At 44.0% G+C, this 23748-nt stretch overlaps 1 protein-coding gene across 11 annotated transcripts in view; it reads right to left on the reverse strand.

Annotated features, from left to right (window-relative positions):
- Nucleotides 1–23748, reverse strand: part of ULK4 (unc-51 like kinase 4) — a 521313-nt gene that overhangs the window by 158609 nt on the left and 338956 nt on the right. For all 11 annotated transcript variants that reach the window (XR_011562944.1, XM_070776132.1, XM_070776127.1 and 8 more), the window contains 2 exons: nucleotides 11411–11577; nucleotides 674–772 (listed from right to left, as the gene is read on the reverse strand). Coding sequence is in view for 10 of the 11 variants with exons in the window: in XM_070776132.1 (XP_070632233.1) it covers nucleotides 674–772; nucleotides 11411–11577 (266 nt within the window). In the remaining variant the exon portion in view is untranslated. The remainder of the gene's footprint in view (nucleotides 1–673; nucleotides 773–11410; nucleotides 11578–23748) is intronic.

The raw sequence follows: 23748 nt of genomic DNA on the forward strand, positions 1-23748 counted from the left end.
ATTTGTATTTCCAAAATATATAAAGAGCTCACACAACTCAATAACAAAAAACAACCCAAGCAAAAAATGGGCAGAAGACCTAAATACACATTTCTCCAAAGACATACAGATGGCTGACAGGCACAAGAAAAGATGCTCAACATTGCTAATTATCAGGGAAATGCAAGTCAAACAGATAATGAGATTCATTTGCTCCAAACTCCAAGTCTCCATTAGGTTCTCTTCACATACTTTGTAGTCTTGTGCAGTCTCCTGTGTAATTTCACTTATTTCCTTCTATTTCTATGGAGACAGCAGTCTGCCTGTGCTTCTGCATTTTAGGGGAATCCTGCATGCCAAGTAACTCTAATATATCTTTCTGAAAGAGAACTGATCCCCACAATGGATTTCTTCTTCCTTCTTGGAATTCATTGATTTTTTTTTTAACCTCATACCCATGAAGAAGAATTTGAGACTCAGTCTTACTTAGATATCCACTTAAACGGATCATAAGTCACTGAGAGTTAAAGCAGAAATTTAGTATTTCTAGGCTAAACATTGTTCTGACATTTCTTTTGGTTCCAGTTTTGAAAGGAATCAAAATATCAGAGAAACTCAAGACATCATGAGACTAACATCACATCACCCTCAGCAACGGCCCAAGAGACGCACGAGCAGGTGCGTGAGCTCTTACCAGCGGGATGAGCAGGCTGACGAGGTCTATGAGAGGCTTGCCGAGTAGCAGCAGGTCTTCCGCGGCCTGAGTGCTCCCTCCTGAGCCGGATTTCTGTGCCTGAACAGGTAGAGGAGAGGGGAAGGGTCTTGGAGATTAGTCAGCTTGGCTACGGGAGACCAGTGCAACACCTGATGGCGGCCGGGGAGGCCTCTAACCGCAGGCCCCCAGGAGAAGTTTCGCGCGGTCACCACGTGGCAGAGAGAGCACATGCTGCCACCAGCTCAGGCCACAGAGGGGTGTGGGTGATAAACCAACAGCAAGGACGGCCACTGGCAGGATGATGTTGATGTTGACAGACCCTGGGGGGCAAGCACTTTTTCTTCTGAACCATCCTGAGACATGGTGAGGTTATCCCCATTTTTCAGGGGAGAAAACTGAAGTTCAGAGAGGTTGAGTAGTATGTCTGAAGTCCCACAGATAATGAATGACTTAGCTGGAGTATGAATCCAGGCTAAATGACTCCAGATAACCCAAGCTCGCTTCTTCTGGGCACTTCTATGCACCTTTTATGATGCAAACCAAATCCATTCTACTGTGTTCTCCATCTCTATATGCACACATCTGCTTGAATAACATCTAAAATATTTATCGAATGAATAGGCTTTGGACTGGGGCTTCCCTGGTGACTCAGTAGGAAAGAATCCACCTGCAATGCAGGAGATGTGGCAGGAGCCACTGGTTTGATCCCTGGGCCGGGAAGATCCCCTGCAGAAGGAAATGGCAACCCACTCCAACATTCTGGCCTGGAAAGAGGAACCTGGTGGGCTACAGTCCATGGGATTGCAGAGTTGGACACAACTGAGTGATTAACAACATCAACAAGACTTTGGACTACTGCATGAAGAGGCTCAGATACGGGTCTACAGTGCCTAGGAAGAATGCAATGAAACAAGAATTGAGAAAGGAGTGGCTTTAAGGATGTCTTTTTTCCAGGAGCTTTTTATAAACTGTCTCATTCTAGAGGAGATTTCTATGAGAGATGAGTAATTTTAAACTGAGAGAAGTCACTGATTATTGTGTTTGCTATAGTATATACACATTTCATTTGCGTATACGCTCTGTTTTTAATTTCACTCAGAACAAAACTACTAGGTAAGGACCTTTGCCAGAGCCTTTGAGTAGGCTGCCCCACCTCAGGTCCTTACTCTGGACCCTAGGGCCCCTCTCATAAATGTCAAGGCTCCTTCTGCCTCCAGGCCTATGGATGGAATCTGGGTTGCCTGCTTTCCTTGGTTCAAAAGGACATTATGGAAAATCAGACATCTGCCTTTTAACAGCTTGCACTGCTCTACAGCCAAGGGGGATGACAGTAATCAGTAGCTCGGAGTTTCGTCCCACCTCTCCCCTAGCTCTATCTCAACCCCTGGCCTCTACCAGAAAGGTGGGACTTTCTCCCAGAAAACAGATTTGTAGCACTACCCTAGGTCTGAACCTTTGTGAGGCTCGGCTGTTGATCTTGCCTTCTGAAGCATGATGTAAGGCAGAATACTGATCTTTTCACATTAGCACATTAGCCTTTAGAGAAGATGACTGCCTCTTGGAAAAGATAAGGTAGTCCTGCGAGCCAGCACCTAGACAGCGAAGGGCACCGTGCCACTGCTTCCTTTCCAAACACATGTAAGCAAGGAGACACGTCCACAAACACGAGCACACACTGTGGGACTCTTCCCACCCGAATGGCCAGTGGCCCTCCAGACCCTCCACAATCTACAGTCATTTCTTATTGTCACCAAGAAACATCCCAACCCTGCCTGCCAGTATTTGGGTACCAACTCCCTGCAGAGATGCCGAGGGTTCCAGAAAGGGATTGCTACAGCTCTACACAGAGGGAGGTGCACATCAGGGACGCACCTGAAATTCAACGCTCCCCCCAAGGTACAGGTTCACAGCAGAAGCTTTGTGTGCTAAGTGCATCACATGCGGGGAGCTGAGCAACAAACCCGAGGCCCAGCTAGCCTCTCTCAGGGTCTCCCTAGCTCCCCAACAGCACACATTCTCGGTCAGCCTTTCGATTCGCAGATGCCTTCTGTGTGCATGTTACAGAGGGATCTATTTTTAACATTTATTTATATATTTGGCTATGCTGGGTCTTAGTTGTGGCATGTGGGACCTTTAGTTGCAGCATGTGAACGCTTGGTTGCGGCATGTGGGATCTACTTCCCTGACCAGGGATCGAACCCAGGCCCTTTTCGTTGGGAGTGCAATGGCACTTAGCCATCGGACTACCAGGGAAGTCCCCAGAAGTCTAAGTCACTCAGTCATGTCCGACTCTTTGTGACGCCATGGACTATAGAATTCTCCATAGTCCATGGAATTCTCCAGGCCAGAATACTGCAGTGGTAGCCTTTCCCTTCTCCAGGAGATCTTCCCAACCCAGGGATCGAACCCAGGTCTCCTGCACTGCAGGCGGATTCTTCACCTGCTGAGCCACAAGGGCAGTTCAAGAATACTGGAGTGGGTAGCCTCTCCCCTCTCCAGTGGGCCTTCTCGGCCTAGGAATCAAACCAGGGTCTCCTGCACTGCAGGTGCATTCTTTACCAACTGAGCTACCAGGGATGCCCAGAGGGCTCTTTTAACAGCAAGAAGCACCCCGCCTCTGCTGCGACGTCGCTGTGCAGTGCTCTGCCTTTGCCTGTGGTCCCCCGACCCCTGCCCACAACTCACTGCTCCAGGCACTGCTGGGTGGCAACTGACCCCACTCCTGGCCATCCTGGGTTCTTGGTCCCCCCAGCTGTCACAGCCTGAACAAGAGGAGATGGCAGACTGAGCCAGGTGCTACCAGTAAAATCTACTGGATTTGGTGAAGGATTGGAGGAGGAATATGAAAAAGGGAAATTTTAAGAATAACTCCCAGGTTTCTAGTATGGCAGGATGAGAGTGGTGGGGCTTTCAAGCAGGAGGATGGTGTGGGAGGTGGATCCTGAGCTCTGCTTTGGACATGCTGAATTTGAGGGGACCATGGGACATTCTAGTGGTCCTGTTTAGGAAACTACTGGATATATTAAGAATAGATCTCAGATGAGATCCCTAGGTTGTAGACATGTAAAATGTGGGAATGACAACTTGTGAGCCATATGTAATATTAAATGGGAATATATTAATAGCATTACCTAAAATGAGATGAAGGGATTCAGCTAACTTATTGGCATTAAAAAAGGCTAGGGAGGATATAAACCTATTACATCTAACATTATATGAGTCTAGCACACAGAGGGCAGGTAAGAACCCCCCTGCCAATGCAGGGGATGTAAGAGACATGGGTTTGACCCCCGGGTCGGGAAGATCCCCAGGAAGAAAAAATGGCAACCCACTCCAGTATTCTTGCCTGGAGAGTTTCATGTACAGAGGAGCTTGGTGAGCTACAGTCCATGGTGTTGCAAAGAGTCAGACACAACTGAGCATTTGAGACACAACAAGGCATTTGTAGAGAACAAGAGACAGTCAGTTCTTCAGGCAATTGCTGTCTGATGTCCTAAGCAGGTTTAATTTAAGCATAACCAGCAGTGGTGTGGCCAGACCAATCCAAGTCAGACCTCAGTGTGCTTCCCAAAAACCATCACTCACATGCTTGCCATGCACAGATGATACAACTCAGTCCCAGGCTGTAGAACCTCACAATTTCATTAAAAGAATGGCAGGCTTTACTATGGTAAACAGTATGGAGGTTCTTCAAAAAACTAGTGTCGCCACATAATCCAGCAATCCCACTCCTAGACATATACCCAGACGAAACTACAGACACATGCATCCCTATGTTCACAGCAGCACTGTTTACAACAGCCAAGACATGGAAGCAATCTAAGTGACCACCAACAGATGAATGGTTAAAGAAGATGTGGTACATATACACGATGGAATACAATTCAGCAATAAAAATTGCCATTTGCAGCAACACGAATAGATCTAGAGATTACCATACTGAGTGAAGTCACCAAAAGAAAGATAAATACAAAATACATGATATTGTTTATATTTGAAATATAAACTACAACACGGGTGAACCTATCTATGAAACAGAAATAGAATCACGGACACAGAACAGACTGGTGGTTGCCATGGGGGAGGATGGGAGTGGTTATGGATCGGGAGTGTGGGATTAGCAGATGCAAACTATTACGTACAGAATGGATAAATAGCAAGGTCCTAGTGTATAGCACAGGGAACTATATTCAGCATCTAGTGATAAACTGTAATGTAAAGGAATATATATAACTGAGTCACTGCTATATAGCAGAAATTAACACAGTATTATAAATTAACTATACTTAAAAAAAAAAAACCAATGGTAAGCTTTCCACTGCACTAAAGGCAGAACGTGGAAACTGCTACAGTGGACGTGGAAATACAGCTGAGGTGGGATTGGGGAACGGTGACAAGACTTCATCGTTGGACGGTGGGGTGAGGTCTACAGGGAAGGACATGCACAGCCCGTGCTTCAGGTGCTGGCATCTGCTGCGGAAAGAGTGGTGAGGTGCAGGAGCCCCATGGAAAAGGCCAAGGTGACTGTTTGGTGTAGGTACAGGAAGCACAAATGAATGACAGGCGAGGCTGGAAAATCACCCTGGGGCTGATCATTCAAGGCCTGGAGTGTCTTGCCAAGCAAATGATCTTGTGATGAGATGAAGAGATATCATCAGTTTTCAAAGGGAGGGAGACGCATGCTGAGGACCATGGGCTACAACAGACAAATCTCACTTGTATTCAACCATGAGACAGAAGAGGTCGCAAGAATACGAAGAACTGTACAAAAAAGGTTTTAATGACCCAGATAACCACGATGGGGTGGTCACTCACCTAGAGCCAGACATTCTGGAACGTGAAGTCAAGTGAGCCATAGGAAGCATTACTCTGAACAAAGCTAGTGGACATGATAGAATTCAGCTGAGCTATTTCAAATCCTAAAAGATGATGCTGTGAAAGTGCTATACTCAATATGCCAGAAATTTTGGAAAACTCAGCAGTGGCCACCACAGGACTGGAAAGGGTCAGTTTTCACTCCAATCCCAAAGAAAGGCAACACCAAAGACTGTTCAAACTACTGTATAATTGCACTCATTTCACATGCTAGCAAGGTAATGCTCAAAATTCTTCAACCTAGGCTTCAACAGTATGTGAACCAAGAACTTCCATATGTACAAGTTAGATTTAGAAAAGGCAGAGGAACCAGAGATCAAATTGCCAACATATGCTAGATCATAGGAAAACTCAAAAATATACAATTCCAGAAAAATAAATGATCCAGTCAAAAATGGGCCATAGAACTAAACAGACATTTCTTCAAAGAAGAAAAAGCAAGGGATTTTTTAAAAAAAGACATCTACCTCCCGTTCATTGACTATACTAAAGCCTTTGACAGGGTGGATCATAACAATCTGTGGAAAATTTTTAGAGATGAGAATTTACCAGACCACCTTACCTAGCTCCAGGACACAAATGTATGCAGCACAAGAAGTAACAATTAGAACTGGACATGGAACAATGGACTGGTTCAAAATTGGGAAAGAAGTACATCAAGGCTATATAATATAGTCACTCTGCGTATTTAACTTTTATGTAGAATACATTATGCAAAATGTTGGGCTGGACGAATCCTAAGCTGGAATCAAGAATGCTGGGAGAAATATTAACAACCTCAGATATGAAGACACCACTCTAATGGCAGAAAGAAAAGAGGAACTAAAGAGCCTCTTGATGAGGGTGAAAGAGGAGAGTGAAAAGCTGGCTTAAAACTCAACACTAAAAAAGCTAAGATCATGGCATCCAGTCCCATCATTTCTTGACAAATAGATGGGGGTAAGTAGAAGCAGTGACAAATCTTATTTTCTTGAGTTTTCAAAATCACCGCAGACAGTGACTGCAGCCACAGAATTAAAAGATGCTTGGTCCTTGGAAGAAAAGCTATGACAAACCTAGACAGCATATTAAAAAGAAGAGACATCACTTTGCCAACAAAAATTCATACAGTCAAAGCAATGGGTTTTTCCAGTAGTCATGTGTGAATGTGAGAGTTGAACCATAAAGAAGGCAGAGCACTGAAGAATTGAAGCTTTTGAATTGTGGTGCTGGAGAAGACTCTTGAGACGCCCTTGGACAGCAAAGATATCAAACCAGTTAATCCTAAAGGAAATCAACCTTAAATATTCATTGGAAGGACTGATGCTGAAGCTGAAGCTCCAACACTTTGGCCACCTAATGCAAAGAGCTGACTCACTGGAAACGACCCTGATACTGGGAAAGAATGAGGACAGGAAGAGAAGGGGGTGACAGAGGATGAGACGGTTGGATGGCATCACTGACTCAATAGACATGAGTTTGACCAAACTCCAGGAGATAATGAAGGACAGAGAAACCTGGTGTGCTGCCGTTGATGTGGTTGCAAAGAGCTAGACACGACTTCAGTTGGTGACTGGACAACCAGACAGGGGCAAGCTCATGCGGAAAACAGCAGGGAGAAAGCCGTGGAGGAGTCGAACCAGCAACTTCAAGAGATACCGAAATAGAGGGACTTCCCTGGTGATCCAGCGGTTAAGACTCCATGCTTCCATGCAGAGGGCATGGGTTTGATTCCTGGTCTGGAAGCTAAGATCCCACAAGCGGCACAGAATGAACAAAAATAAATAAAAATGACTTTCTTACAGAGAGTGAGATACTAAAATAGGGTAAAGCCCCCATCCCAACAGCCTTCACTTGAGTGTGAGATGAAGGAGGACTCAGGGGCCACATTTCAGTCTTAGGGCAACACTGACACATCTACTAATGGAAACCAGTTTAATCACTCTCCTCTCAAGTAATGCGTGAAGTTTCTCCCATCACTCCAGAAATGACAGACAAGAGCCAGATTGGGAAGTCAGGTGACCTGGATTTTGGTACTGAATATTTTCCTTCCTTAACCCCCAAACTTGGTGAGTTCCCTGCACCCCCTTTCCCTCTGCAGGACCCTGGACACGGTTCAAGGTGATGATTTGCTCCACTATCTGCATGCTGATGGTCTTACCAAAATGAACCTCCCTGACACTCAACAACCTTCCTCTCTTGATGCCTGTGCCAAGATCACAGGGGCCAAGCCCTGGGCTAGGCTCACAAATGCAAAATAAAACCATACATTAATACCTCATAAGCCTGCTAGGAGTTGGTTTACTCCATAAATACAAACTGAGTCCTTCCCTAATGTTAGGACACAGACATGAGAATATCACAGCCCCCACGAACCCTCTGTAAACAGGAAGGGGAGGTGAGTGTCTTCCCTCTTGTTGCTATTAATAACATAGCGACCAATCATGGCTTACTTTCCCTGGGCCAAGTATATGTACTTTCAGTTCAGTTCAGTCGCTCAGTCGTGTCCGACTCTTTGTGACCGCGTGAACTGCAGCATACCAGGCTTCCCTGTCCATCATCAACTCTCAGAGACTGTTCAAACTCATGTCCATCGAGTTGGTGATGCCATTCAACCATCTCATCCTCTGTTGTCCCCTTCTCCTCCTGTCTTCAGTTTTTCCCAGGATCAGGGTCTTTTCCAATGAATCAGTTCTTCACATCAGGTGGCCAAAGTATTGGAGTTTCAGCTTCAGCATCAGTCCTTCCAATGAATATTCAGGACTGATTTCCTTTAGGATGGACTGGTTGCATCTCCTTGCAGTCCAAGGGACTCTCAAGTGTCTTCTCTGACACCACACTTCAAAAGCATCAATCTTCAGTGCTCAACTTTTTTTTTTTTTTTAACTTTACATAATTGTATTAGTTTTGCCAAATATCAAAATGAATCCACGCTCAACTTCTTTATAGTCCAACTCTCACATCCATACATGACTACTGGAAAAACCATAGCTTTGACTAGATGGACCTTTGTCTGCAAAGTAACATCTCTGTTTTTTAATATGCTGTCTAGGTTGGTCATAGCTTTTCTTCCAAGGAGCAAGCGTCTTTTAATTTCATGGCTGCAGTCACCATCTGCAGTGAATTTGGAGCCCAAGAAAAAAAAGTCTCTCACTATCACCATTGTTTCCCTGCCTATTTGCCATGAAGTGAGGGGACTAGATACCATGATCTTAGTTTTCTGAATGTTGAGTTTTAAGCCAACTTTTTTACTCTCCTCTTTCACTTTCATCAAGAGGCTCTTTAGTTCTTCACTTTCTGCCTTAAGGGTGGTGTTGTCTGTGTATCTGAGGTTATTGATATTTCTCCTGGCAATAAATATGTCCTTTATATTTACATATCTTGTGTTCTCTCATTTAAGTCCCTTGCTGAGTAGTTGGCACCATGTATGCTTTACAGATGAGGAAACTGACACTCAGGTGAAATAATATGCCCAGCATCTCACAGGTGAAAGTGGTGTGGCTGGGATCTGAATCCAAGGTATTCTCACCTGCAAAGCCCATGGGACGCCCCCCCACCCCACCCCACCCCACCCCGGTGAGCTGGGCACACATATTTGTCTCTGCTTCTGTATCTTTGGCATAGTACTCCTCAAGGCAAGCTGGGGGCAGAGTCTGGGCTCCTAAGAGACATTCTGACACCTCCCTCCCAACTCCTCACCTCCCCGGTACACATGCCTATGTCATATCCTTCTCCTCCCTGAAAAGGAGATAGGTGCCTCAAAATCGGAGAAGGCAATGGCACCCCACTCCAGTACTCTTGCCTGGAAAATCCCATGGATGGAGGAGCCTGGTAGGCTGCAGTCCACGGGGTCGCTAAGAGTCGGACATGACTGAGCGACTTCACTTTCACTTTTCACTTTCATGCATTGGAGAAGGAAATGGCAACCCACTCCAGTATTCTTGCCTGGAGAATCCAAGGGACAGGGGAGCCTGGTGGGCTGCCATCTATGGGGTCGCACAGAGTCGGACACGACTGAAGTGACTTAGCAGTAGCATTATCATTTTAAACACTGACAACAGTCAAGTTCTAGTTTTAAGAGGTTAGTGTTAAGAGTAGAAACAGGTTTTGAATGCAGAAGAATCCCATGTGTGGAGCATGTTTACAGATGGAAGAGGTGACTTAGGCTTCGAAAGAACCTACAGCTCAGTATTATAGAAGGATGTGTCTGTCTTTGATGCCAATTCCATTTCTTTACCCAATTCTTTCCCTAATTCAATTTCAAGGAGTCTACCACTTTCAGACAGACACCAGGTACCATGGAGATCAAAGTCGGTCGTCAAGGTCAAAAGCAATACATGGCAGCTGTTACAGGGAAAGACTTAGAACAATGACAGCAATAAAACATAGACTGGTGCTAAAAAAAAAAAAGAAAAAGAAACAGTGATGTATTGGTATACTAGCAAATTGAAAAAAGAAAATTAGAAAATAATTTGCATTAAGGAGTTTTAAACACCCTTGAATGTCTACCTGATGACTTGAAATAAATGATTTCTATTGTTCTAGAATTCAAAAAATTTTTTTAAATGTCTGATCCTTTTTATCCACAATCTCTTACAGATTGATACCATCAGAGTATCCTCTGAGAGACATCTACACCTTGAAGAATTACATAAAGCTACCATTGTGGAAACTGAAACAAGAAATGATGCTCTCTGATGAGACACTTATTAGAAAAAAGAGGGAAAACTAAGAGAAATCCATAATTCAGGATTCCGTGAGTACTTAGCCATGCTTTACTGTTCATTTAGAGCAATTACAGATGAGCAAATAAAAACAAGCAGGTAGTTCAAAGGCCAATTTCATCTACTGGCTTTACAAGTTTGGGTTAAAACTTACTATCATCTTTGCTGAGGGGCTCTTGGAATTATTCATTAAGCCACATGAAACAAGTTAAATACTTCACCAGCTTCACTGTGGACACAACACGCCATTTACCATAATGATGAATAAGAGAGACTAAACCAGGGTTGAGGGACTCATTCTTGGCTCTTGCTACTATGACTCTTGGCAAGGTATCAGAATGGTCTGCTTCCAACCTTAGCTTCTGCATCTATCCAGGCTGGTATGCTACCGTGACACACAGCACTTGCGACTTAACTGGGACTCCAAATACAACAATGAATTCCTATTGGCCGTGTCCTAACATGTGGCCTAAGTATCAGCTGACTCAGCTGGTTAGAGAAAGCATGAAAGGAGACAGGCATGTGGTGAGAGCTAACACTTGGCCAAGAAAGTACCTGATGAACTCATACACCCTTCCTGTCTCAGACCACAATGCCAGGTTACAGTCTGGGGCAACTTGACTTTTCCATGGCCACTAAATACACACCTCTAGTCCTCAAAAGCATCTTGCAATTTCACATTATTGGTCATAAGAGAAAGTAAGTGCGAGGTACATGCATGCACATGTGTGTGTGTGTATGCACATATATTCATATTACACGTATGTGCATGTGTGTGCATGCCTGATAACTCAATCCACTACTTCTCACTAGCTAACTCGTACTGCTGGAGGTGGTGGGAGCACCATCTCCGGACAGTGAAGACTCCATAGTGCATGGCCAACCCCACAGTGAGAATGACCTCTTGAGTTGCTGGCAGTTCCCTAGTAAGTGCTCACTAAGTCTTGTCTTTGGCCCCTCCTGCGTCTTTTCATATTCAAATTAGCTGTCTGACATTGATCACCCAAAGATGACTGTCAAATCATATGCTCTTTTTCAAACCGAAAGACGCATTAGAGGACGATGAGAGAAAAGAGAATGATGAGCATGTGGGACGTGGGGCAGGGCTGTTGGAAAGGCGGGGGAAGGGGTCCTCTACCTGCAGAGCCAGCCGCACGACCCCGGAGGTGTAGGTCAGCATGCCGTGCAGAATGTCCAGCAGGGAGAAGAGCAAAGCGGCTGCAGTTTCGTTGCTGCTTTTGTTGTCCGCATCCAAACACAGTGTGGCAGTCTCAGTGAACAGGCTGCAGATGTGACGGACCAGTCCTGAGAGTAAAACAGGAGAAGGGCAAAACTGTCATCATAGAACATAAGAATAACGTGCCACGTGAAGCCAACAGAACAGGCACATGTATTCCATAAACTCTGAACAGTCCCTCAACTATATCTGTTGTAGACACACCTGGGAAAGGTTTTGAAAATGCAGGTCCCCAGCCCCCACTCCCAGAGAGACTGCCCAGGAGCCTGAGGCCTAGGAATATACTTGCTAAAAAGCACCCCAGGTGATTCTGATGGGAGGGTCCCCCGAATTACACTTTGAAAAACACTATCCTACATGGACAGGTTTCACAGGGACAGAAGAGTCGCTGACACTGGAAGAAAACGTGTTGGGTGTGAACATCCTGTCCCCAGGTTCTGTTTAAAGGCACAGTTCTTCATGGGATGGCTCGGTGACACAGGTGAGGCTGAGGATCTATCAGGATTGACAAATAACTGGGTCACCTCAAGAAGATAAAGCAATGAAGTGCTTTTTTCCACATGCATTCTAAAAATTATGAAATGTAACATAATGATTTCAAGCCATGTGAAATTGAGAAATTGCCAGGTTCTATCATTTTGTCTCTGCAAACTTCGTATTTACCGTGTGGTTCGTCTTCATCAACTTTTAGTTTGATGTACTTGTTACAACAAATACATTTAAGCTGGTGTTCTGTATTATTTTTGTTATGTAAAATTACACTTTGAATTCCCCAAATGATTCAGATGCAAAAGTGATGAAAAGACAACATGAAATGTCATAAATCGAAATGGTGAGGGGGTCCTTCCGTCTGAAGAGATCATCACCGTCTGAACGTTCTAGAAAAAGTGAATCTTCAAATATAACTATTCTATACAAGCAAACTGGGAAGAAAACTGGATAAGGAAATATGACATGTGTTGTAAGCTGGACCTGCAATCCATTTATTTATTTGACGTGCAATCATTTATTGGACCTGCAATCCATTTGTCCCTACTTCTCAGATGATCAACTGGACGGAAGCTCTGCCAAGCATAGCCATCCAAGCTCTGCTATCTTTCCCAAACACTGCACACTGTCATTTCCAGTAAGCCAAGCTGGTTTTCCTAGACAAGTGCAAAGTAATTAGACTACAAAGCAATTAATTCTGTCACTAAAGGCAGAGAGAAACCAAAATTACAGGGCATCAATCAAGGTTGTACTCCTTGTGGTGAAAACTGGCACAGTCACAAAGTTGAAAATAAATATATTTGAAGGGAAAGGAATCTGCTAATGAATTAATAGCAAAATTTCTCTACTGAAAGACAAGGTTTGATAGTACAAGTCATCAAAGACACATGGTAAAGAAGAGCAATCGTTAAGACATGTGCATCACACTGGCAGGCATTCTCCAGTGAGTTGTAAGGCATTGCTCAAGAGCAGGCTATGAATCAGCTCTTGGCGTTTGTGAGCTGCAGGGAGAGTAGAAGGGCTTTAAAAAGAGGTTGCTGGGATGGGGTCAGGAGAAAGACTGGGGGAAGGGATAGTTTGGGAGTTTGGGATGGATATGTACATGCTCCTATATTTAAAATGGATAACCAAGGAGGACCTACAGTGTAGCACAGGGAGCTCTGCTCAATGTAATGTGGCAGCCCGGATGGGAGCGGGGTTTTGGGGGAGAATGGATACATGTATATGTATGCCTGAGTCCCTTCATTGTTCACCAGAAACTATCACACCATTGTCTGTTAATTGGGACTACTCAAATACAAAATACAAAGGTTTTTTAAGAGAGTTCAGTTCAGTATTCAGTAAACACACGCTGCAGGAGAAGATGTCTTCCTTTGTGGAGTTCCCAATCTCTATGACACAGCATGCTGATGGTCAGAGGAGCAGGGAACCCGGCGATGTGAACAGCAGAGAAGGACACAGCCCGTCAGAAGGAGGCACTGACTGCCGGATACCCATCAGCGTGCTGCCTGACTCAGACGAAACAGATGATGAACAACTGTGCTCTCCCTGAGTTTCATTCCATCTTCAAGGAAGGAGTGCAAACAATGAATGCAATCAAATCCCTACTGGGCTGCACTCTCCAGCTTATTGTGTGAAGGAAAAAAGACAACGAACACCAAGCTCTGACTACAAACACAGAAGTCACCTCCTGTCATGGAAGGTGCTCATATGAGATTAGAAACGAAGTATGACCTAAATATTTCTTCACAACCGTGATAATGCCAGCAAAGCCCATTGATAGGATGTAAGAGGCCTATCTCAGTCAGTGCTCTTCACAGAACGTTCACTGAGGATGAAAACTCACATTTTTCTTGTTTGAACTATGAAAACAAAGAAAGCCATGAGAAATTTTAGAAAAATGAATGCTTATTACGCTCTTCAATAATTATCAACAGTTTGCCGTCGTCTTAAGTCTCCTTCAACCTCTAACAGTCCTTTCCCCACCTTCAATTTTTCATGCCATTTATTTGTTGGAGAAATGAGGATATTTTTCCTATAGATGTTCTTGTAGTGCTGCTCCTGAAACCGTGCCTTTCCTGTAAACTGGTAATTAGACCCAGAGACTAGACTTACTTCAGGTTTGATTATTTAGGCAATAATACTTGGAGCTGGGCATCCTGTATTCCCTGTAGCATTCTATCTGGAGGGATACACTGTCTGTTTATTCCACCCTTAATAATGTTAAAATTGACCTAGGTGTTCTGGGATTGTTAGCCCAAGCCATGCAGTATAAACTTCCCCATCAAATATTATCTACTAATGTCCAATATCCAGTCCCATTATTTCATTAGACATGGCAATACAGAATTTTCAAATTCTATCAGTCCTGAAAGATGATGCTGTTAAAGTGCTGCACTCAATATTCCAGCAAATTTGGAAAACTCAACAGTGGCCACAGGACTGGAAAAGGTCAGTTTTCATTCCAATCCCAAAGAAAGGCAATGCCAAAGAATGCTCAAACTACCGCACAATTGCACTCATCTCACACACTAGTAAAGTAACGCTCAAAATTCTCCAAGCCAGGCTTCAGCAATACATGAACCGTGAACTTCCTGATGTTCAAGCTGGTTTTAGAAAAGGCAGAGGAACCAGAGATCAAATATCCAACATCCGCTGGATCATGGAAAAAGCAAGAGAGTTCCAGAAAAACATCTATTTCTGCTTTATTGACTATGCCAAAGCCTGTGACTGTGTGGATCACAATAAACTGTGGAAAATTCTGAAAGAGATGGGAATACCAGACCACCTGATCTGCCTCTTGAGAAATCTGTATGCAGGTCAGGAAGCAACAGTTAGAACTGGACATGGAACAGACTGGTTCCAAATAGGAAAAGGAGTACGTCAAGGCTGTATATTGTCACCCTGCTTATTTAACTTATATGCAGAGTACATCATGAGAAACGCTGGACTGGAAGAAACACAAGCTGGAATCAAGATTGCCGGGAGAAATATCAATAACCTCAGATATGCAGATGACACCATCCTTATGGCAGAAAGTGAAGAGGAACTCAAAAGCCTCTTGATGAAAGTGAAAGTGGAGAGTGAAAAAGTTGGCTTAAAGCTCAACATTCAGAAAACGAAGATCATGGCATCTGGTCCCATCACTTCACGGGAAATAGATGGGGAAACAGTGGAAACAGTGTCAGACTTTATTTTTCTGGGCTCCAAAATCACTGCAGATGGTGACTGCAGCCATGAAATTAAAAGACGCTTACTCCTTGAAAGGAAAGTTATGACCAACCTAAATAGCATATTCAAAAGCAGAGACATTAGTTTGCCAACAAAGGTCTGTCTAGTCAAGGCTATGGTTTTTCCTGTGGTCATGTATGGATGTGAGAATTGGACTGTGAAGAAGGCTGAGCGCCGAAGAATTGATGCTTTTGAACTGTGGTGTTGGGAGAAGACTCTTGAGAGTCCCTTGGATTGCAAGGAGATCCAACTAGTCCATTCTGAAGGCGATCAGCCCTGGGATTTCTCTGGACAGAATGATGCTGAAGCTGAAACTCCAGTACTTTGGCCACCTCATGGGAAGAGTTGACTCATTGGAAAAGACTCTGATGCTGGGAGGGATTGGGGGCAGGAGGAGAAGGGGACGACAGAGGATGAGATGGCTGGATGGCATCACTGACTCGATGGACGTGAGTCTGAGTGAACTCCAGGAGTTGGTGATGGACGGGAAGGCCTGGCGTGCTGCGATTCATGGGGTCGCAAAGAGTCGGACATGACTGAGAGACTGAACTGAACTGATCAGTCCTTTATTGTTTTAGCTGGTTTTCTTCTGTAAAGAACCTTCATTAACTGATTTGGATATCATAAAATGTGGTTTGTAAAGGAAGAGCAAGGTAGATGTTTGATAAATGTTTCTTTGTTATCATCTGTCTGTTTAGGCAATGGCAACCCACTCCAGTATTCTTGCCTGGAGAATCCCCAAGGACAGAGGAACTTGGTGGGCTGCAGTCCATGGGACTGCAAAGAGTTGGACACAACTGAGCGACTAAGCACAGCCTGTTTCCAGAAGTTATTTTGGGGTGTTTGGAGGTCCCAAATGTGAGCAAAGTGGCTAGAGATTACTGAAGTTACTAATCAGTTCACTATGGAGCATCATTGTGAATGTAATAGATTCTTAAATAACATATCTTATGAATATTAATTGATTTCAATCATCATTCTTTTATGGTAAACTTGTTCCATCTTTGGTCACTGAGAGCCCTTTAAAGTGTCCTACCTTCTGCTAAGATAATATGTCCCAAGTTCAACTTATGAATTACTGCCTAAGACTGGGCATTAGCTACTTCTCCAAGGAATCCTGGTTTCTTTTAATGAGAAGGGTATTCAGAGACCATGGTCTGAGAGAAACACTCATTGCTACTGGGCCACTGATTAAGTGGACAGAGATAAATATACACCTTTTAGACAGAGAAAAAAATAATGAGTTCATGCAGATATTTCCAATTTCAGATTCCAGAAATGGACCCTCATCTATGAGGTTAAATGATTTTCAGTAAGGGAATTCTTTAGAAAAATGAAATATTTTCAATCAAAGAGAATAGATCTGTTTGAGAGAAAAAAAGGTGCTTGACCACTATCTCACATAGTATTCAAAAATTAATCTCAGGCAAACCTCAAATCTAAACATAAAAGCTAAAATTTTTAAAGTTTCAGAAGAAAATAGAAGATCTTCATAACTAAGAGGTAGGCAAGATTTTTTAGGACTCAAAAAGTCCTTTCATCATTTGAAAGTGGATAAATTACACTGCATAAAAAATTAAAACTTGTGCAAATTAAGAGACACTATTAAGAAATGCATGCTAAGTCGCTTCAGTTGTGTCCAACTCTTTGCAATGCTATGGACCTTAGCCCACCAGGCTCCTCTGTCCACGAGATCCTCTACACAGGACTACTGGAGTGAGTTGCCATGCCCTCCTCCAGGGGATCTTCCCAACTCAGGGATGAAACCTGCATTTTCTGTCTTCTGAATTGGGAGGGGGATTCTTTACCACTAGAGTTAAGAAAAAGACAAGCCAAAGACTAGGAGAAAAATTTATAAATTACATATCTAAGAACTTATATTCAGAACATATAAACAATTCCTAAACTCAATAATAAAAAAGTGAAATATCCAATTTTTAAAATGGGTAATAGCCTCGAACACTTAGTTTACAAAAGATAATGTCAAAAAGCACATGAAAAGTGTTCAACACCGTTAGTCATCTGGAAAATGAAAATGAAAGTCACAGTGAGATACCACCACACAAACAGAAATAATTAGAATGAAAAACAAAACAAAACAAAACCCGACAACACTAAATGGTGGTGTGAGTGCAGAATGACCAGAACTCACAGGCATGGCTAATGGGAAACAGTTAACAGTTTTTTTAAAAAAACAAATTTTTTATTTTTTTACCATATTATCTAGCAATTCTACTCTTAGGGGTTTATCCAAGTAAAATGAAAACATATATTCACAAAAAGACTCATTAGACCTGTAGTCAAAATAGCCCCACGATGGAAACAGCCCAGCTGTCCACCAACAGGAGAACAGATAAACAAACAGAGATCCATTCATACAATGGAGTACTCCTCAGCAATAAAAAGGAATGAGCCACTGAATCCCACAACATGGCTGAATCTCAAAAAACAAATGGGGCCAAGAGACAGACACCAGAAACAAGTGAGGTGTATAAATTCAGTTGTAAGAATATGTTTCAAGGAAAACTCATCTATATTGATTGAAAAGAGAATAGCAGGTGCTTCTGAGGGAGGGGCAGGACAGAACTTTCTAAGGTGACAGTAATGTTCTGTACTTTAATGAGGTGTTGGCTACAGAAATGTATGCATTTCTAGAAATGCATATATATGATATATATAATATATATGGTATAAATATGTTTGTTTCACTGTATATAAACCATACCTGAAGGTTTTTAACATCTATTTTGAATTGGAGGATAATTGCCTGTATTGGCTTCTGCTGTACAACAACGTGAGTCAGCTTTAAGTATACATGTGTCCCTTCTGTCTTAAGCCTCCCTCTACCCACCCACATCCCACCCCTCTGGGCCATCACAGAGCACTGTTCTGAGCTCCCTGTGTTCTACAGCAGCTCCCCTTCGCTGTCCCCTTTACACATGGTGGTGTGTGTATACATCAAAGCTACTCTCTTACCCTCTCTTTCCCCTGCTATGTCCACAAGTCCATTCTGCGCATCTGTGTTTCTATTCCTATCCCACGGAAGATTCATCAATATACCACTTTCCTAGATCCATATATGTGCATGGGCTTCCCTCCCTGGTGGCTCAGATGGTAAAGAAGCCACCTGCAATGCGGGAGACCTGGGTTTGATCCCTGGGTTGGGAAGATCCCCTGGAGAAGGGCCTGGCACCCCACTCCAGTACTCCTGCATGAAGGATCCCCATGGACAGGGAAGCCTGGTGGGCTACAGACTACTAGGTTGCAAAGAGTCAGACACGACTGAGCGACAAAGCACATGTATATGTGCATTGATACACAATATCTGTTTTTCTCTTTTTGACTTGCTTCACTCTGTGTAACAGGCTCTAGTTAACACAGCTAAAAATAAAAGTGATTGGGATAAACTGGGCAGGGTGGAGGAAGTCACGGGAAGCAGCGGGTGTGGCCCCACTGGGATGAGAGCAGTGTTTAACTGAGCACCGGCTTTCTGCCTGGCACTGGGCCTTTACCGGGCTTTTTACATGTCACATTTCATCTGAATTCTCTAAGAGCTTCAGGAGAGCTTTTTATCCAGATGCTGTTATCTCCACTTTGTATAAGGGAAAGCAAAATCTCACGGCATTTAAGTAAGCAGTTCAAGGTCACCAAGTAAGCAGAAGTCACCAAGTGATCTGGACCTGCATATATTTTAACTCTTGAGGTCCACGGACTTTTATAAATACCACGGAGCCTCCGGGAGCAGCCAGTGGGGAACTGAGACCAGAAAGTCAAAGAGGAGGCCTTTGCAATTTGGCCATGACCACGTGCTGGTGTGCTGGGAAACAAGGAGGAGGAAGAAACGTGAGTTAACAAGTGTGATTTGTGACTTTGTGGCAACAGTGAAGTGTGGCCAAAAGGCTCCGGAAAGAGAAAAACCAGACTCACCAGAAGTGAGCAAGTGAGTTTTCTAGGAACAATAAGTTAGTTTTCGAGTTTTGAGATAACGTCCAGATGCCAGAGTCCAAAGGTAGTTGAAATGAGGGCACAGAAACTGGGTAGAAGTCAGACTGGAAAAAGAGAGGTGGAAGATGACCGGAGAGGGTGGGAAGTTTCCAAGGGTGAGAAGACCCTAGACAGGAAAGGGATTCATAGGAGAAATGAGGCAAAGGTGCCAGCATAACAGAAAAAGAACCACGATAACATAAGGCCACAGGTATCAATGAATGAGGAGAGTCAATCAGGAAAACGGTGTCAAGGCTGTAGAGTTGACACAGATCGAAGCCTGAGAAAAGTTCACCGATTGGCTCATTTCCAGGTCCCCGATGACTTGTTGGTAAAGTCCGTAGGGTCCCATGCCCTGAAGTCAAACTTCAAGTTGCCAAAGCTTTCATGTTACATCTCCCCACATACCACATAGGTTTTGACATATTTGCTTCCATTCTATCCAGAATTTCCCCATAGAGGGAGTTAGGAAATAGAGTTTCTTGGAAGGAAGGGGAGTGTAGACTTAGATTTGCATGAAGCTGACCACGCCAGTTGCCCAACCACTGTGAGGGCCGAGGAGGGAGCCCCTGAGTCCCCAAGCCTGACCCACGGGACCCAAGGATAAGACTGTTAGCAGAGCGCTGTGAACGACCTCACACAGGACACATGTTCCTAAAGTGAAGGAATACATCTAAGGAGGTGGTGAAGGGAAGGAAAGGAAAGGAAAGTGACATTCCCTATGTCTCCACTTTCCTTCTCCCCAGTCAAGAGAAAGATCCCCTGCCTCCAAAGAGATGGAAGTCCCAGGACACTGCCAGAGTTGTGTTCTCCAGAATGAGGTGGGAACCACCATCAGCAGGCACATGGGTTTGACTCTCTCGTCTACCTCCCTCCCAAGAAGGCTGAGGACAATACAGTGGAGGCGGACGCCTGAGCCCCTGGGAGTGGCCTAGCCATGCCTTTTGTTGTTGTCTTGGGAGGGGGTTTCCTCTCCTTTTCACTCAGGCCCCAGACAGAGATACACTTATGACAAACCTAAACAGCATATGAGAGACATCACTTTGTTGACAAAGGTCCATATAGTCAAAGCTATGATTTTTCCAGTAGTCATATAAGGATGTGAGAGTTGGACCATAAAGAAGGCTGAGCACCAATGAATTGATGCCTTCCAACTGTGGTTCTGGAGAAAACTCTTGAGAGTCCCTTGGACTGCAAGATTAAACCAATCAATCCTAAAAGAAATCAACCCTGAAAATTCATTGGAAGGACTGATGCTGAAGCTTCAGCTTCAGCACTCTGGCCAACTGGTGCAAAGAACTGACCCATTGGAAAAGACCCTGATGCTGGGAAAGACAGGGCAAGAGGATAAAGGGGCAGCAGACGATGAGATGGTTGGATGGCATCATTAACTCAATGGACATGAGTCTGAACAAACTCTGGCAGACAGAAGGACAGGGAAGCCTGGCATACTGCAGTCCATGAGGTTGCAAAGAGTTGGACACGACCTAGTGACTAAACAAGAACCACCACCACCTCTGGCTTAGGTCAGCTCTGCTTCAGACCTCCTGGGGCAAATGCACAGGCCCCTGCTGTATCCCCTGCCATCCCCCTCAGGCTAGATGGCTTCCATCTCCGTGCAAGGAAGAGAAGGTACTCCTGCATGAAGGGGTTAAGATCCAAGAGTGAAATTTCAACACAGAGGCAAATATACAGGGAAAGCCATAGTCAACTGTTTCTCACAGACAACTCTGTTTCTTGCAGTCAGCTCTGTTTCTCGAGCAGCAGGTAGACCTAGTGTAGGCAGGGCTAAGAGCAAGGTTTCTGTGCCTTGCCCGCCTATCATCTCCCTTGGAGATCCTGTACAAAGACACTGAGGATAGCGTTCTATCATTTCCCAGTCCTCTGGCCAGATGACATCTTAATATTCCATCCCAACATCTCTGAAAGAAATAAAAATTAAGATAAAAAATGCAAGAACTATTTCACATGGATCATAACCAACTCTTTAAAAAAAGAATCCAAGAATTATTCTGCATTAAGGCATCTGGTCCCATCACTTCATGGCAAATAGATGGGGAAACAATGGAAACAGTGACAGACTTTATTTTTCTGGGCTCCAAAATCACTGCAGATGGTGACCGCAGCCATGAAATTAAAAGACAATTGCTCCTTGGAAGAAAAGCTATGACCAACCTAGACAGCATATTAAAAAGCAGAGACACTACTTTGCCAACAAAGGTCCATCTAGTCAAAGCTATGGTTTTTCTAGTAGTCATATATGGATGTGAGAGCTGGACTATAAAGAAAGCTGAGTGCTGGAGAACTGATGCTTCTAAACTGTGGTTTTGGAGAAGACTCGAGAGTCCCTTGGACTGCAAGGAGATCCAACCAGTCAATCCTAAAGGAAATCAGTCCTGAAGCTCCAATACTTTGGCCACCTGATGCGAAGAACTGACTCACTGGAAAAGACCCTGATGCTGGGAAAGATTGAAGGTGGGAGGAGAGGGGGATGACAGAGGATGAGATGGTTGGACGGCATCACCAACTCGATAGATATGAGTTTGAGCAGACTCTGGGAGTTGGTGATGGACAGGAAAGCCTGGCGTGCTGCAGTCCATGGGGTCATAGAGTTGGACACGACTGAGCAACTGAACTGAATTATAAGCAGATCTCTAAAGGAGCCATCCCCATAAGTTCTTTCCAAGTATTTAATGTTCCAGAGATATTAACATGCATGAGCTGCTTCCAACTTTGGTCACTCCAGCCAAGGTCATTTTGTCCTTATTATACTATTACTTTCTCAAAATCTGTTGGAGCAGAGAACAAATGTGAGAGTACACTTTGAAATTCCAAGCTTTTGAAAGTACTTTTCCTTTCTATCATTAATGATTTGAAAACAACACTCTAAATCCAAGGGTAACCTCCCCAGATAGAGGCTTCCTTGCAGATAATCCCACATTTACATCAAACAAACATGAGGTCATTTCCACTAGGGTCCATCAGAGTCAACCTGAATAGACAATCTGGAAGAGGAGTATAAAAACATCTGTGCAATTCAATGTGGGGAAAGGGTTGCGTTTTTCCCAAGTTGACCAATGCTTAACCACCAAAACCACCAGAGTCACACCACGTCAGCTGAGTTAAAAGTCTTCTTTTAAACATTGAGGGTGAAAGTGGTGATGTCATTCTGAACACAATGAAGGATAAACGGAGATGTCTGTGAACGGCAGGTTCTAGGCCAAAGTGAAGGAGCTGCCAGCCACACACAGAAATAGCCCCAGAGGAAAATATGTCCAAACTTTTCTGAGGTTAAGAATGGCTGAGCCATCTCAGAGTTGGCCTTTGCCTCTGTTATTCCAGTCTGTGAATCTTTGTCCAATGTGCCTACACAGGCTGGCAGAGGGGCTTCCTAAGAGGCCCTGGGGGTCCACACTGGGCCCAGGGCCAGTCCAACGCCTGGTCCCGGCCTCCATCCTCCCCCTGCGTTGGCCCTCTCAATTCTGACTCCTCCATCCGGGAGCTTTGGTCCACGTTCACCTTTGGAGTCCACTCTCACCTTAAGCCCTCACCCCACACCAGTCACCCCAAACACTGAGGGCCCCTGGGAGTCTGGCTTTCTCCAGTCAGGAAAGGGATACTGAAACATCTTGCTTCATGAGGACAACTAGCCAATTCATAATCCTGTGCTCTGAAATTACTACCTCACTGAACTTGAAATGCAAAGTACCTCACAGGCTGGGACCTCTCAAACGTGATGGACCCTAATGTTTAAACGACATTTTTTCTTCTGAAAACCTGAAGGGACTCTAGTCAGGGCATTCATTTTGAACTACTTTCCTATGAAAACTCTATATATTATAGAGTCTATCTTAAAAACAAAACTCACTCCAGTTCCCCTGAGTCCACAGTGATCCCTAGATCCTCCTGTGATTAGCAATAGAATCACTTAGTTCCCCAGATAAACAAGACTGAATTGAACTGTTCCAAGTTTCTGATTCGAAGATCATGGCATGTGGTCTCATCACTTCATGGGAAATAGATGGGGAAACAGTGGAAACAGTGTCAGAATTTATTTTTGGGGGCTCCAAAATCACTGCAAATGGTGACTGCAACCATGAAATTAAAAGATGCTTACTCCTTGGAAGGAAAGTTATGACCAACCTAGATAGCATATTCAAAAGCAGAGACATTACTTTGCCAACAAAGGTCCATTTAGTCAAGGCTATTGTTTTTCCAGTGGTCACGTATGGATGCGAGAGTTGGACTGTGAAGAAAGCTGAGCGCCAAAGAATTGATGCTTTTGAACTGTGGTGTTGGAGAAGACTCTTGAGAGTCCCTTGGACTGCAAAGAGATCCAACCAGTCCATTCTAAAGGAGATCAGCCCTGGGTGTTCTTTGGAAGGAATGATGTTAAAGCTGAAACTCCAATACTTTGGCCACCTCATGCGAAGAGTTGACTTGTTGGAAAAGACTCTGATGCTGGGAGGGATTGGGGGCAGGAGGAAAAGGGGATGACAAAGGATGAGATGGTGGGATGGCATCACTGACTCGAT

This window comes from Bos indicus, chromosome 22, assembly GCF_029378745.1.
Source record: "Bos indicus isolate NIAB-ARS_2022 breed Sahiwal x Tharparkar chromosome 22, NIAB-ARS_B.indTharparkar_mat_pri_1.0, whole genome shotgun sequence".
NCBI classification, from domain to species: Eukaryota; Metazoa; Chordata; class Mammalia; order Artiodactyla; family Bovidae; genus Bos; species Bos indicus.